This window comes from Prunus dulcis, chromosome 4 (assembly GCF_902201215.1).
Source record: "Prunus dulcis chromosome 4, ALMONDv2, whole genome shotgun sequence".
NCBI lineage: Eukaryota > Viridiplantae > Streptophyta > Magnoliopsida > Rosales > Rosaceae > Prunus > Prunus dulcis.
The window spans coordinates 3,710,004-3,725,628 of NC_047653.1; the positions used below are offsets into that span (position 1 = coordinate 3,710,004).

The 15,625-nt window shown below is 35.0% G+C and overlaps 3 protein-coding genes across 4 annotated transcripts; 2 read left to right on the forward strand and 1 right to left on the reverse strand.

Moving 5' to 3' along the window:
• Positions 1-983: 983 nt before the first annotated feature.
• On the forward strand, positions 984-2,040 carry LOC117625729. The gene has a single exon (XM_034357272.1). It carries the CDS (start codon positions 1,107-1,109, stop codon positions 1,533-1,535), a length of 429 nt encoding a protein of 142 aa, XP_034213163.1. The 5' UTR covers positions 984-1,106; the 3' UTR covers positions 1,536-2,040.
• Positions 2,041-5,764: 3,724 nt separating this feature from the next.
• On the reverse strand, positions 5,765-11,596 carry LOC117625166 (exonuclease 1). Of its 2 annotated transcripts, none has more exons than XM_034356771.1 (15): positions 11,356-11,596; positions 10,477-10,596; positions 9,675-9,798; positions 9,383-9,520; positions 9,081-9,290; positions 8,742-8,917; positions 8,551-8,623; positions 8,186-8,297; positions 7,623-7,813; positions 7,459-7,513; positions 6,994-7,343; positions 6,850-6,901; positions 6,344-6,566; positions 6,085-6,264; positions 5,765-5,991 (listed from the first exon to the last, which is right to left on the reverse strand). In XM_034356771.1, exons 1-14 carry the CDS (start codon positions 11,514-11,516, stop codon positions 6,168-6,170), a joined length of 2,082 nt encoding a protein of 693 aa, XP_034212662.1. In that variant the 5' UTR covers positions 11,517-11,596; the 3' UTR covers positions 5,765-5,991; positions 6,085-6,167. The 2 variants fall into 2 exon arrangements, with proteins under 2 accessions (XP_034212662.1, XP_034212661.1); XM_034356770.1 differs by having other exon boundaries at positions 6,994-7,352.
• A 1,689-nt stretch (positions 11,597-13,285) lies between these two features.
• LOC117624745 (bidirectional sugar transporter SWEET2a-like) lies at positions 13,286-15,607 on the forward strand. The gene is made up of 6 exons (XM_034356174.1): positions 13,286-13,471; positions 13,857-13,893; positions 13,991-14,207; positions 14,302-14,460; positions 14,552-14,671; positions 14,819-15,607. Exons 1-6 carry the CDS (start codon positions 13,411-13,413, stop codon positions 14,930-14,932), a joined length of 708 nt encoding a protein of 235 aa, XP_034212065.1. The 5' UTR covers positions 13,286-13,410; the 3' UTR covers positions 14,933-15,607.
• Positions 15,608-15,625: the final 18 nt, after the last annotated feature.

The window sequence follows — 15,625 nt, forward strand, 5'->3', positions numbered from 1 at the left end:
GTTTAACCATCAATTTTTGTTTCTGCTGGGTCGTGGTAAAATTGCGGAGCTCCAATAAATTCAAAATTCAATAGAAAAGTGACATTTATTTTCCTAAATCATATTTCTGTATCTAGCTATGTATTTTTATTATTTATGACTCATGTTTATTTTCCAATGCTTCTTAAACAGCCTGTGCTTTGTAACCATTTCCCAAAAAGAAAATTTGAGCTTAGAATTAAATATTGAGATATTTAATGAGGATGACAACATAACACAAAGTTTCTCCACTGTGTTGCTAAGCATTGACATCATTCTGCATTTTCTATCCAATAGAAATTATTTTTAAAAATCCAGCAAAATATTCCACATATTTCTGTGTCTCATTTCCATTTAAATAAATAGATATTATTAATATTAATTATTTTTTTTTAATTTTGACATACCGAAAAGGATGTCAATTGACCAAGCGTGCACAGTTATTCAAGTCCCTGCAACCGTATTTGGAACAAAAGGTAGAAAGCTACCCAGATTTTGACCCCAAAAAGAGAAAGTAGAAAACGCAACCCAAACCACACCAAGTCAAATATGCAGTTAGCCAAGAGGAGAGAAGAGCCGTGAGATAATGAAAACAAGGAGGAAGCTAGAAAAGCTGATAGATAATCAAGCACAAGCGAATCAAGCTAGTTTATTAGGGTAGTAAGTTCGCGCTATTGCCCGCACTCTTGCATTTATGTTTAAATTTTCTCCTTGTGCAAGGAGTTTGTAGCTTAAGTTAGTTGATTGTGCTTACATCCGATGTTTAGGTTCAATTGTCCACTTCTTTAATATTACTTGTAAAAAAAAAAAAATTTTAAAATTAAAAGAGATAATGAAATTAAATTAATAATTTATTGAAATAAAGAAAGAGGGTGGCGGGGGCCGCACTCAAAGCCTTTAGACAGTGACGCCATCTGACAACACATATAACAATCAAAGTGTACTCGCTACGATTTTCATTTCCTCCCTCCCTCCCTCCCTCTATAAATATACAAATAAATCCAATCAAATCCCCAAACTTGTCATAAAACCCAACTTTCATTTTCACTTTCAATTTGATATCAAATTTCTCCAAAATCCTCAGCTCTATGGCTCTGGCTATGGTCGACTACGAGTTCCAAGAATCGGAGGTCATCTTCTCCGACAATCAAGAATTCGAAAGCTGCTTGGATTTCCGGCCTCATCTTCACCACCACAGCAAGTCCAATTTCACCAAGAAGAAGAAGGCAATGGGGAATAATATTAGTAATGATAATAGCAAGTCGGTGCCGGTGAAAATCCCAAACAACGCGTTCGACCGGTTCGGCAGCGCCGACGACGAAAGCGACGGCTATAATTACAGGGAGGAGGAATGGGACGAGGGAGAAATGGTGCCGCCGCATGTGATAGTACGGCGTCGTATTGCGGGGAAGATGGAGTTCTCGGTGTGCACGGGGAACGGGCGGACGCTTAAAGGAAGGGATTTGAGTCAAGTCCGGAATTCGATTCTCAGAATGACCGGCTTCTTGGAAGTTTAATAAATAAATTAATTAAATTGTAATTTCGAATTAGAAATATTCGTTTCTTTAATTATTTTTCATTAGATGAGAAAAATAGGGGGGGAAGCAAATTACAAAGGTTCTCCCCTGTCAAATGTCAATTACTGTGAATTTGTTGGGTTCTTTTTTAAATTTAAAAGATCATTGTTGATTCTGAAAAACAATTGAAAATTCTTGTGGAGCTTCAATATTTTGATTTTTAATTTATTGCGGGCAGCTTAAGGTTTTTGTTAGCTAACAGCAGCTTGACATTGCAAGTTGGGCAGGAAGTGTTGTGGGTTTTGTTCATGTATGGAGATATGGTGGTGTGCAGAAGGGTGAGCAGTGCACCGCCCCTTCTACACTCTGTCTGTCCGAGTGTGGAGGTTTGTCTGGTATTGGCAGACCTCAACATCACCAGCCTGGTTTCGGTGAGAATTTAAGAGAGAGAGACAGACAGGTATTTGGTAGCGGTCATGAAAATATATGTTGTCACTTTTGTTTCTTTCGCAGTTTATTTATTATTTTTTTATATAAGCGATAATGAAGGAGGAAAGATTTGAACACAAGATCTTTACCCTCCATTTGGATGAATGAATTGAAAATTACATAAAATTCTAAAATGACAGAATTTAGATTTCCATCATTTCAATTTCTGGCAATTGAAGATTTTAATCTTTGAATTTATATATGTTGAATTTTGTAAATGACACTATGAAAATTGTGAAATGACACATATTTTGGTGGAAATTAAACTTGGGAATTTGATGACCCAATTTTTACAATTTTTTCTGCACGCCATTTAATAAATTGTGTGCTAAAATTGCTAACTGGGGAATTGTTAATTTTTCCTATTAAATTCCATACTTTTAACTAAATTCTGATTTATTTTTCATCATTCAAACGAAGGATTAACTATTTAATTAAAAAAAAATTTAAGTGAATAGGATTCAAACACGCTAAGTGTAAACGAACTGATATTAACCAGTTGAGCTACATAATTTGTTTGAAAAAATGGAAAGAGTTAAACAATAGGGTAGAGAGGGGGATTGACTTATTCAGATCCTCCCATAATTCGTTTCCCACAATTGACTAATCAAAATATTATAAATAAAAACAGAATACAAAGTGTACAGTCAGTCTTCTCATCCTTGCAATGAAAATAACCCCATTATCTACATGAATACATACGTGTGATCTAGTCACTCAATTGAATGAAAGGAGAAAATTTTTTGTTCCGTACCGTTTTTTTCAAACCAATAATTTAATTAAAAAAAAATTTTTCACGTACCTTGCATTGTTTATGACAACAAGCATAGTCAATTGTGTTCTAATTTTTTTTTTTAAAAAGAAAAAGTAAAAACCAAAGAACGTGTGAACCTAAAATTACATAATTGACAACTCTTTGCCATGTTGTTGTTTTTAATTACCCTATTTATTTGACTATACAACAAATGATCAGATTAATTAGCGTGACAGAAATAAAAGTATGAAACTTATTCCCAGAATTGGATTGATTCAAACCCTTTCGTATTGTTCTCATGCATAGTTGGTGGTTGTGATGATAAGCATGTGAGTCTAACTTTTAAGAATGAGGAGCAAGGGGGTCCCTCCCCATGGCCTCATCCACTTCTCCAAAACTCAATATCTTATCAAGCACAAAGAGCAGCCCCCACCATGGCCATGAAAGCTCTGTGCTCAACCAAGCTTGTTCCCTACCTATACGACCCTGCAGTCCATGTGTTTCAACGATCAGCCCCCAATATTATTACATTATTATTGTTCATTATTATTATTCAAATCAATACCTCGTGTTCAATAATACATAGTATTCACATATTTCTTTATTTGATTGGAGAAGGTGTCAAGCTAAACGCACATAGATGTGAGAACGATGTATTGATTGTGATCAGTTTGATATTCAAAAACCATTAAATTAACAATATGACATGACATGGTTGAGGACTAAAATTAAAAAAAGAAAACAAAATCAAACAGTTTCTTTATTTGACACAAAAGGAAATTGCAAAGAAAGTCCTCTAGAAATCTCAAGAAATTTATTAGCAAACAACATTTTACGAGCTATCAAATGAGAAACATGATTGAACCAAACACAAATATTTGGAAGTTGATGTCCATGACTTGCAATAGCATATGCCACCATGTTACATTCACGAAAAATATGCCTGATAGTAAATAAACCCAGACGTTTAGCCCATATATCATATTTGAAGGGAAAAAAAAGATTCAACTTCTAACACAAAAATAACTCCCAATGTAATAGTACCTACAATTTTCATATAACCCAAGATTATTTCGAAAAGAAAAAATGATTACTCGATACTATTATCTATTGATCTCAATTAATTAAAGAAAAGGTTGTACTAATGATTCGAATCCGACTAAAAATATTGGTACCAAAAAGAAGAAATCCAAATAAAAAACAAGAGGCATGACACCGAGGCCACGTGTGCATCAGAACATCAGAGACACATGGATGGTTGAGATCAGCATGTCAGAAGAAACCTAACAATGTCAGCTCATGAACCAATGACGCGGATCACATCAGAGCCACAGATTCTTAAAATCATAACCAAATCAGATCTCACAGTGGCTGTCGGGGCTTGCTTTCCCAAGGAAACTAAATATTAATAATGGTGCTTGAGTTCGTTAACGTGTAGGTTTTGCTCCTTAGCATCGTGGTTTCCAAACTTCAAAAACCGACAAATTATAATAGAGTCCAGAAAAAGGGATTTATTATGGAATTAAAAATGGCATGGGATGGGAAGCAGAGAAGTTAAGCAAATACTGCGGATGCTCTCTTTTAAATAATAATAAAATTCTTGAGCAAATCCAAGTATTAATTAAAGAAAGTGTTTGGATAAATTGAACAAAATGAGTGGTTGTTGGGATGCAAATGGTTCGTTTATCTTCTAAAAAGTTGTCAAACTTAGTTAGGTAGGAACTCTACTTAAAATTAAAATAGATACCAAGTTAATCTATGGGGCACGTTCGAGTCAACATATATTAGATGGTATATAAGCAATATTTTATGAGACTTGAAAGCTATACGTAACAGAAGTTGTTTTCGTGTATTTGTCCAAATGGAAGAACAAAGGTGCTAAATGCTAATATAGTAGCAAAGCCGACATTAATTGACCATACTGGTATTTTCTTTAATATGCTTTAGTTCAAACACATTCATATGATCTTTGCCCTAAAAATCCAGTTAGATTATTCTTCCTTTTTTAAGACAACTATGAATATGTGCAATCATAAATAAACATGTATTAAGTAAATTCGAATGTTTTAAACATGCCTGAAGAAGGTTTGAATTGTGGACGAGTAAGTCTAAATTTACAACTCTTTAGGCTATGACAATGACTTGCAATTTTCCTTTTACAAAAAGAAATCTTGCATTCCATTTCCATTAATGGCATGAATGAAACTTGAAAGAGTGGAAGAGAAAAGCACAAACCCAACATGCAGATATATATAATCAGATTGAGTGCCTTTAATAATTTGGATATGGTGCTTTTTCAAGTGTACAAGAATGCTTAATCTGCCTGCCTTATCCTTGGTAATAGGGTTCTTGTTGCTATCAGCTAAAAGAAGAAAGTATAAATGTGGTAATGGTCACTTACATTGAGACGAAGAAGAAAGTGACAATATACATACACTCTACAGAGAGGATTACGTGTGGTCAAGAGTTAAATTTCCCCAAGGTTTGCGCTACTCTTTACACCTAGAGAGAACTAAAAGAAAGCAGCAACTCTAGGAAATAATAATAAATAAATAATTGTCCTCCTTTAGGTGGCATGGATTATGACAAATCTTATTGCTAATTACGCAAAGTAGAACTTTAAGGGAGATTTTCCAATAAGTAATTTATGTTATGGATTGGTTACATACTTCTAATCTTAGCTATTGAATTGCATTCATTAAACATATGGATAGTCTCATAGATGCAATCCAACAACTGAGATTAAAAGTATGTAACTAATTCTTAACTTAAATACTTATTGGAGAATATCTCGTAAGTAACACACACATTGTGTGATCTTTTTTAGTAGAAATCAGTATTAAAAAAAATATGCATCCCTACACATTTTGTTGGTATAAACTCGGTTGGGGGTGTTTTTGTTCTTTTTTGTTTAAAAATAGATGCTTAGTTCGAAGCCAAAAAAAAAAAAAAAAAAAACACACTTTGTTTAAGATTATACAAAGTATAGTACAAAACTGTCGATCTTTAACTCAAACGTGAATATCAGTAAACAAAAGCGTCATCAAGCAGCTTCTCACTCTGGACGCAATGACGCTGCAATCGGAGAGAGCTTTGTATAAATGACAATGCAAGAACAAAAACAAACAGTGATATTTAAACTTATGGAGGTCACGCTGCTGATGGCAGATCAAGCAAGGGCCTCAAGAAGTCGAAAATGAGTGTTTGAAGAATCTGCCATGATTAAAAGGAAGTTAATAAAAAACTACCAAAGAACTAAAATGGCAGATAAGCAAACACAAAATCAAGTTGAAGTTGCCCACACACCAGTCATTAGGGAAGAATTGGCTTCAGAGCAATTGATGCAAGTAAAAAACTGGTTGCTAATTGCTCATCCACACAGTGTTGCTTTAAACTGGTCTAAAACAGCGTTTGCGAGGTGCTGTGGAAGTCTTCCGGGTATTTGGTACGTATTCAAATTGGCTGAAGTCAACAGCAACAGTTGACCTGCAATAAATAAAGATCAAGTCATTCATGGTAATAATGTAGCAGTAGAAGAAGGCCATATAAGCTTTGAAAATCTTACCTATTGGTACTAGTGTTTTGGACATCTTTCAGAGGAGCACGAAGACCACTTGCTCGAGAACCAGACGACGAATATCTAAACGATGATATTACTGAAACAAATTTTTCCATCGACTTCTCTGCTATGTCAGAATACCGGCCTAAATGGGAAATGTTTGATCCAAATTTCCCTTCTTCAGTTTTTGTGCCTGTAAATGTTTCGTTTAGGCTAGATGCACAATTACCTAAATGGAAGTAACAAAAACACAATATCAATATCCTTGATCAATGATATAGGTCAGTTTCATTGACCTCTTAATTTAAACTGATGAGGCAACAAATATTAGCTCATATGAACAAATTCATAGGTCAATAAAAAACTGATTTATCAAAATAACCCAAATGAAAAAAACAATACAAAACAAAAATCAATATCCTTGATCAATGAACACATTCATAAGTCAATAAAATAAAATAGATTTATCAAAATAGAGAGCTCAGTTTTTTTAAGTTTCGACTAGCACTTACCATCATCAGGAAGGCATGCACTGATACACAATTGCTTGGGTTTCACATTTTCCTGAAGTAGTTAAGGCAATGATTGTATAAGAAAAACAATCATAAACACAAACACTTTGAGCATAAAATCAAAAGAGAAAGAAAAACACATACCACTTCAACGCTGTCACCTGGGGAGGTCTTCCTTTTCATAACTTTGCCATTGAAATAGCCATTCTCGAAATGAGCACTCTCTGGAACAGCATTCTTGTCCATATCAATAGCAATACCATCCTCTAGCAAGCGTTTCTCTTGTTTATTTTCCTGGTCATTTTCATTTATTGACTTGTCCTTAAAATAAGAACTTCTTACAATGACCTTTCTGTTCTCCGTTCTTGTCTTACTGCCCTCGACTGTGTCTGGGGCATTCTTGGATTCACGCTCCTTATGCAGTGTTAGACAAGGTTTATGAATTGAATGTCTGGGTTGTTGCAACAATGTACTTTCTGGACTTCTTCTCATGCCTACCATGTCTTTCAATGTCAGGAACATAAAATTCAAGTGAGTTGTAAGTACTAGTGGTGAGTGGAAAACTATAACTGGACCCATGAAGTAATCTAGGGGAAACTACATCCTTACCGTGAGTTTGAGCTTCTAATACATCATGGACATCAATGTCAAAGCCATCTTCTACCTAGACAAGACAAGGATAATTTATTACATCACAGAACTGGGTAAAGGCAGCTGATTAATAAGTGGTGTTTGATTGAAAATTATCATCTTCACCCATTTCATAAACTCACTGAATCACTGGGAAGCACATTGCCCGTGTTTTCAGAGTTAAGGGATGACTCTGAGAAGCTTGCTTTACAAGAACGATCATCCAAGGAGACATTTTCATCAGGACTGAGAGAAGAATCATCAAATGCACTTGGAGATTCAGGTGACATCCGCGGGGCTCTGAATTTTCTCGTTGCTTCAAGAGAGGCAAAGCCTGTTGGTTGTTAAAGAAAAATTACAGAACTCGAACCCAAACACAATAACAGCTACGACAAACGCAACACTACAACCATATGTATGAAACTGTTGGTGATTCTAGAACTGCATTCTAATTATCTTAGCTATTCTACTATATCTATCTAACTATTGCTTTTGAATTTATACAAACCCATCATAAACACCTTAAACATACATATATGAGCAGTACATAGTACAAAGGACAACAGAAAGTTTGCCCAATATGCTGCAAAAAAAGCAAAAAAGAAAGGAAAGACAAAAATAAAAAGTTGCAAGAAAGTAAATATTTCCATACTGATTCTTTAGTTGCCCTTTAATCAAACTTAGAAATAAGGGTTTCAAAGGATACAAAAGTATTTAGTCAGGAGATTATTCTGCACAGGCAAATCTAGCTTTTTCTTTATCCTTCCAAGATTGACATTTTTAGGTTGAGAAATTCTGCCAGCAGTAATGTTCTCTTCCTGTTGATGCAAAGAATAAAAAAAATAGGTTTAATCACAAACACTCTTTCTGATAAAAATATAACAAAATAGATTTGCAAAAACTCAATTGAAAGAAGAGTTCTATGCAAAACTTATTCGATTTGACTTCATCAAGTTGTATCGTACTAAACATTACAGATCAGTATAACCAAAAACACATGCCTCAAATCTTAAGCAAAGAAGAAAACTCAATCAGGGAAAAGAAACCTTTTAGAAATTGCATAGAGGATACCTGGAATGGCATTTTGGTAAATGGATCAATATCACCTTCTGCTATACCTTTAGCTAAATGTTGTGGTATCGATGTATCTCAGATTAAGGTATATAATCTTAAGCATTGAAATTAATTGAATGGAAGTAATGACTCAGTCCAAAAAAAAAAGTAATGAAATGATTAACTTAGATGAAAAATACAAAGGATATGGTCCTAAGAAGTCCAAATCATCCCCAACATCATCAGATATATCAGACAAAGATACAATATCTTGAGAAGCAACATCATAAACGCGTTGATGCTGGAAGGTCAATATTGCTTTCTTGAATGATTCTTCATAAAGGGAAGGAACTGATACAGTGCTGTACTTTAGGTGCTTAATTACCTGAATTGGACAGCCACCGGTCACTTTAAAACAGAGTTATTCAAAATGTTCAAACCAAAAAAGTAAATTAAAATAGAAGGATAATTTATAAGCAATCAAATAATGTCAGTCTGCATTCCAAAAATGTATACAGTTACTAGCGTGCATGAATGATAAACTTCACCTTGTCATAACTTGTGAACTTTTTAATGAGTGCATGAGCCCTTTTCAGGCCCATTCCAGGTAATGACGGCAAATAGTCACAACCACTCAGAATACACATCTCCAGAAGCATCTGTTTTGTGAATCCTGCAAAACTCAAGTCCTTGTTCCGATGCAGCATGGAATACTGAAACTCAACTCCTTGCCCAAATTTGTCCATTTTAAAGATAATCTGGATTAAAGAAAGGATTTATAGTATCACCCAAATAGTAAGTTTCTAATGGTAAAGAAAAAAAGGTGGTTTGTGCTATACAGATAACTCACTCTGGGACATCCAAATGGTATAAGATCTGAGTCCTCAGTGATAATGGCTTCTACCTGCTTGCTGACAGCCAAGAAAGTCATTTGAGCATCTGCCTCATAAGGAGCCACAACATAACATACATTCTCCTGCTTTAACACCTTCAAGGAGCAACATTGTCAACAAAAGAGGAGATTAAATTCAATATCGCTAAGAAGAAAAACAAACCTTTTTGAATATCTGATACTTTAAAGAGCTAGTGTTTCCTTATTTGAAAAACTAATCTTTTATAACCCAAAATTGCCTGTTTTTAACCTGGATTAGCTCATGTGCAATTGAAGGTGAAATGTCAACAGCTTTTTGGTAGCACTCATAAGCAGCAGCTGAGTTTCCATTAGACTCATGCTCAATGGCACGTGCAAGATTTTCCTTTCGCACCCTGCGTTAGAAGAATACAAAGCAGTTCCTAGTTGAGTTATCCGTGAATCACACTAACCACTAAAAGGTGAACATCAGTCCCTTATGTGTTGGATGATACAAGAGAAAGGTCAGTAGCTCCACCTCATATTGCAGAGACAAATCAATCACATGTTAAAGATAGGAAGCTTTCCAAATGTAGTAGAAATGACATAGACAGGGAAGTTTTTTGCTGAAACAGTTGAGCTGAGAGATGTAATGCCATACACAGGGGCAAAGAAAGGATGACTATTAAGAAATTGAGTTGAACATATCTGCCCATATAATCCCTTGGCTACATATACACAAACCTATGCACTAATTGTTTATCTCTAAGCATGCACAAACACGAGAATTTAAAAGTTTCTCGAGGATTTAGACAACATCCTAAATAATTGATCAAGACATAAAGCTAATAGTAGATATCTGAAACTAGTGAAAAAATAAATGGCATAAAGGATTCATACAACCTACTCCAAAGTAGCTGAAGTGACTATGATCACTTAAGTAAAGACCAAATAAGATATGGATTACTTCATATTGAGTCCTTGGCTTCATTAATTTGTTGAATAATTTGACTTCATATTGATCAATTAAGTAAAGAGACCAAATAAGATATGGATTACAAGTGGAATTAAAATAAAAAGAGATACCAGCGTACCTTCCACGCTTGTTCTCTTGTTCAAGCTTCATTGGTAGAAGACCACCATCAAATACAAGAATGGGTTTAACACCATAATGCCGCAGCAGGTTTACTCTATGCATGCAATAGTCAATGTGCCTAAAATGGGAATGAAATGCACAGGAATCACATATAACAAATAGTACTACAATCTACTTGTGACTACATAATCAATTGCATTAAACTTAAAGACGCTTTGTCATAATAAATTATTGCATCTTTGAATCCTAATTTTGTAATTTTACTTTGGAATCATAAAAACACAGAACATAAAGAAATGCAAGTAGCTTCTTGTCAGTGAACATCATATGAGGGAAATATCTTTAATTCTTGGTGGAATATACTGTTGAATACGTAGTGGTTTAACAAAGTTAGTGCTTTTCTTTTGTCAAACTGACCTTTCCTTAGAAGCTAACTGGAAAATGCGGGTTCTCCCCACATCTAAGTACATTCTCAGTTTACCACCAAAAAAATTACTGAAAAGTATGACAGTGGGTTTCTAAAAAGAACTACAATGCACGTAAATTGAAAGCAAAAAAGAAAAATGGTTCATCTTTACAAACCCATTTTGTCCATTCTTATAAGGTCACTGGCAAATTCTGGTTCTTTTAAGTTTAATTCCCCAAATTGGTGAAATATAAATAAAAATCATTTTTTTAGAACCAGTGACAACTCAACAAGAAGACCCATCATGATTCATGGAAAATGCATCAGGATGATTTAACCAAGACAACTCAACATCAAATTTGCATCAAAATGGTCAAAGCAATAAGGACCCATCATCCCATTTCCATAAAATTATCGAAATTTTCAGCGACTCTATGTCACAGATGATTAATTCCGTTAAAAAAAAGAGACCTGGAGGTGGGTACTCCTTTGCATAGCTCTTTGCTGCAGGACAAGGCACCTTTGTGAAGCCAAGAATAAGTATCAACCGCCACGCAAGAGCCCTCCAAGTCCTTGATGTGGATGGGCACCATTATCGATTTCAATAGCGGCAATAGCCCTTGTATCCCCATCTTCTTCCTCCTCAAAGCGCTGGAATCGGTATGAGGCGATGAGCTCTGTTCAAATGGGCTTCATCTGAGAGGGTTTATTGGGAAACCCAAAGGGTTATGAAGGGAGTGAGAGAGTGACCCCAAAAAGAAAAGGAAAATGGCGGGAAATATATTGGTGAATGTTTGGTTCCGGGTAATTATGCTTTGTTTGGCGGGGAGGAGTTATTGTGCTTTTTGTACGAGGCAAAAAGAAGTTATTTTAAGAGTATAGTGTTCAAAAATTTTATTTTAAAAAAAAAACTGAACAAATTATTAATAAAAGGGAAATTCTATAAACATCATTTACCAAAGAGAAATGTAATTGAGGTTTCTTTCCCTCCAATGTAAAAAAAAAATAATTTAATCGATGCACTAAACCCAAAAGTTGCTACAAAAATTCACATTCATAAACCCAATGTAGTCGGCAGGAATTGTGGCCCAAAAGGCCAAGAAATAACAATGGCCCAAATAAGAGAAGTTCTTGTGTCCATCTTACAATTTAAACATCACTTTAGCCAAAAATAGTACAAATTAATGAAGAATCCCTATTATAATATCTCTATGGTGGCTAATGGAGTTTAGGGGTTTCAGGTTCGAACCCTCATGGTATCTTTGTTGTATTGTATATATGCGTGAAACTCTCATCCCCTGTAGTTTAGATTATCACTGATACTATAAAATAATATATCTATATGGTGAACACATTGATCACAATTGCTCCATTTTTCTGCTTTTAGTGTTCACAAAAAACTATAACAAGTCATTTATTTGATCACTATGTGTCAACCATTCAGTGAATGGAACAATCACATGGCAACAAGTTAAACAAACCAATCCTCGCCGAACGAAACTTGAAATGCTATATTTCTTACTTGGTGTCCATGTCGTGTCTCTGACTAATTCTGTGTATCATATGATATCTTTCTGTTGATACATTTTAACGAAAACAACAACGGGCAAGGAAAGATAAGAAAACTAATTGAAATTAAATGAAAAAAAGAAAATAAATTTAAATTTTAACCACGAAAAAAAGGAAGAAGAAGAAGAAGCCGTGATCAATTACAACAATGAGTCCAGTTGGCCCTGTCGTGACAGCTATAATAAACTTCATGTTGAGAGGTCCATTTTGTTTCCTTATATATAAGTTTCAGGTATATTCCAATATACTTTATCAAAACCCATCGACTCGTCAATTTTAGCCCACCAAAACCTTCTGCATATTCCAATATTCATCGGATATTTAATTTAAAATATTTATTATATATAACACGTGATTATAACCACGTATATGCACAAGTGACCAAAAAAAATAAAACACATTCATGATTTCAATGGCCCCAAAATTTGTAAAAATCTAAATCAATTGATGATTGATGGTGAGGGATGAGCCCACTTGAAGTTTATGTTTATCTAAGAGCCACAAAGCCGTATGCGGTATGACGTCTCCTAGCTAGCTATTATCTCCTTCTGCCTATCAGTTTTCAAGTTGTGAAAGTTGTATCAGAAGAATGGCAGTGAAAAATCAATGGTTGGAAATTCATGTTCGGATTATTAGATTAACGTAATCCCAATTTCTAATTTTTACCCTATTTGGAAATCCATCTTGGCTTTATCAGAAATTTACAAGTTTAACATAATTGGATGATCATTAGATTAACATAATCCCAAATAGTTGGTAGTAAATAATGACTGGTGCCAGTTTTCTGGTAACAAGTATATAATTAATAAAACGCCTTCCCTTTTGGACCTTTAATGTACAAAGCTACAAGATTTTGAGAGAGAGAGAGAGAGAGAGAGCTTCTGTTTGGTGTTGCGTAGCAGCCAGTGAAGTTGTACATACATTTTCCAATCTCTGGTTTTGATCATTCATAGATCGATGTTGTCAACTGGGTTGTCTTCTGTTTATTTAGGTTTCAGTACTGCAGCCGGCATTGCTGGTACCCTTCTTCATTTTGACACCATATCTGCTCCAATATGCTTCTTTCATTGTATATATTTGCTTATAACTTCTTTCAATATATGATTGAGGTATAGTTTTCTGTGTGTTTTTTGTTTCAGGAAGCAAAACCATGAATTATATTGAATGAATTTATATAATACTGTTGCGGGTCAAGAACTTTACCTTGATTGAAGGGTTTTGAATTGTTAATTTAAGATGAAAATTCATATGTTGTTTAAGATGCATGTATAGGAATCAGCTTGGATAGCAAGTTTATGGTTTGCTTAGCATTTCTAAATTTAGTTAAGGAAAAGGAAATCTTCATCAAATATGTTTTTATGAGTTCCAAGAAACATTCTAACACCCATCTCTGTCAACTGCAGGGAATATATTTGCCTTCGTGTTGTTTGTGTCACCATTGTAAGTTGCTCAAAAAGTTTATGAGAAAAAAAAATGGAAATTTATGAAATTATGCACTTCCCCACTAATTATATATGAATCTTTTTATGTTTTCCAGGCCAACATTCAAGAGAATCATTAGAAACAAGTCAACAGAACAATTCTCTGGATTGCCTTACATATATGCCCTTTTGAATTGCTTGATATGTCTTTGGTATGGCATGCCTGTAGTGAAGACTGGTATTATATTGGTGGCTACAGTCAATTCATTTGGGGCTGTCTTCCAGTTAGTCTACTTGAGCATTTTCATTACGTACGCTGAAAGAGCAACTAAGGTTATAATCTCTCCCCAATAGACCTGCACTTCTATTGAAATCCCTTTTACAACTCTGCATGACTGTCTGCTGTTCCTTAAAATGTTCATTGCAGCTGAGGATGTTGGGATTCTTAGGGGCAGTTGCTGTTATATTCGTGTTCGTTGTCTTCGTGAGCTTAGGAGTTTTAGAGTATGATGACAGGCAAACGTTCGTTGGATATTTGAGTGTCGCTTCACTTATTTCAATGTTTGCTTCGCCGCTGTTTATCATAGTAAGTTCGGGCGGACCAATTCTCACTCAGATTGCTTTTAGACAGTGCAATTTCTTGTCACTGATGTGGTTTCTCATATACCCTTTTGCAGAAACTGGTGATCAAAACAAGGAGTGTTGAATTCATGCCATTTAATCTCTCTTTTGCAACTTTCTTGATGAGTCTCTCTTTCTCTGCCTACGGAATATTCAAGGAAGACCCCTTCCTTTATGTAAGTCTTCTGTTTTCTGCAGCAAGATCTTGACATGCCAATCCAAATTCCATCAGCTATTATATCACTCTAAGCAGAAAACCACATCACGCTTTTATTACTTATTGACTTGTGTTTATCTGTCCTCAAATGATATTTTGGATGCAGATCCCAAATGGTATTGGAACAATTTTAGGCCTTGTCCAGTTGGCTCTCTACTCCTACTATAGCAAAATATCTGGAGAAGACTCAAGAGAACCATTGATAGTTTCATATGTGTGAAACTTACCGGCCTAATACTCAATACAGTAAAAGTCAAGTGCCAAGTATTTCTTTCAACTGTATAGACTAGAGGAAAATATGGCAATCGGTATTTACGCAGTGGCCGGAAAGGGGCATTCATTTTGTCCATATCATGGCATATGAAACAGTTAATTGGAAAAGGGCCATTTCCAACAATCGTTGTTGGGCATAAAGCGTTATAGCGAAAGAGCAGTATCAGATTTTGTTAAAGTTTTACCAAAAGGAAACTGATAAGTTGATGCAGAACCTTGTGCTGTTTAAAGGGGTTTACATTTTGCTTGGTTGGTACTCGTTATACAGTGCTGCAGATGGTTCCCATTCTAGAATTGCACCAAATGTGGATCCACTTTCATCTTGTAAGGTTTGGATGACTAGCTTATATTCAAAGGCCTGCCACCATTTTGGAGCAAGAGCATTTTCTCCATCTATGTTTTCTTGCCTATCAAGATCAAGCAAGTAGATTGCTTGTACGAAGCACAAAAAGCTAGTTATTCAATGTCCCAACGAATTCTTTCAATATTCTTGTATATTTCTCACAGGCCTCGAGTTTTTATAGGGTAAAATTCCTATTTGACTATTATTTTCTTCTTTTGTGTGGCACACGTTGACTTGAAATTTGGGAGACACGACCAGTGATATAGGCAAATTTGCTAACCTTTGTTTTCTTTATAC

Bases quoted from the DNA above. Each gene is read 5' to 3' on its own strand.
- LOC117625166 (XM_034356770.1), bottom strand. From the start codon at position 11,516: ATGGGGATACAAGGGCTATTGCCGCTATTGAAATCGATAATGGTGCCC. The intron at 10,597-11,355 runs GTCTCTTTTTTT...TTCCCATTTTAG, and splicing joins AAAGGAGTACCCACCTCCAG to GCACATTGACTATTGCATGC. The intron at 6,265-6,343 runs GTAAGATTTTCA...TATTTATTGCAG, and splicing joins CAAAACACTAGTACCAATAG to GTCAACTGTTGCTGTTGACT.
- LOC117624745 (XM_034356174.1), top strand. From the start codon at position 13,411: ATGTTGTCAACTGGGTTGTCTTCTGTTTATTTAGGTTTCAGTACTGCA. The intron at 13,472-13,856 runs GTACCCTTCTTC...TGTCAACTGCAG, and splicing joins TACTGCAGCCGGCATTGCTG to GGAATATATTTGCCTTCGTG. The intron at 14,672-14,818 runs GTAAGTCTTCTG...TTTTGGATGCAG, and splicing joins AGGAAGACCCCTTCCTTTAT to ATCCCAAATGGTATTGGAAC.
- LOC117625729 (XM_034357272.1), top strand. From the start codon at position 1,107: ATGGCTCTGGCTATGGTCGACTACGAGTTCCAAGAATCGGAGGTCATC.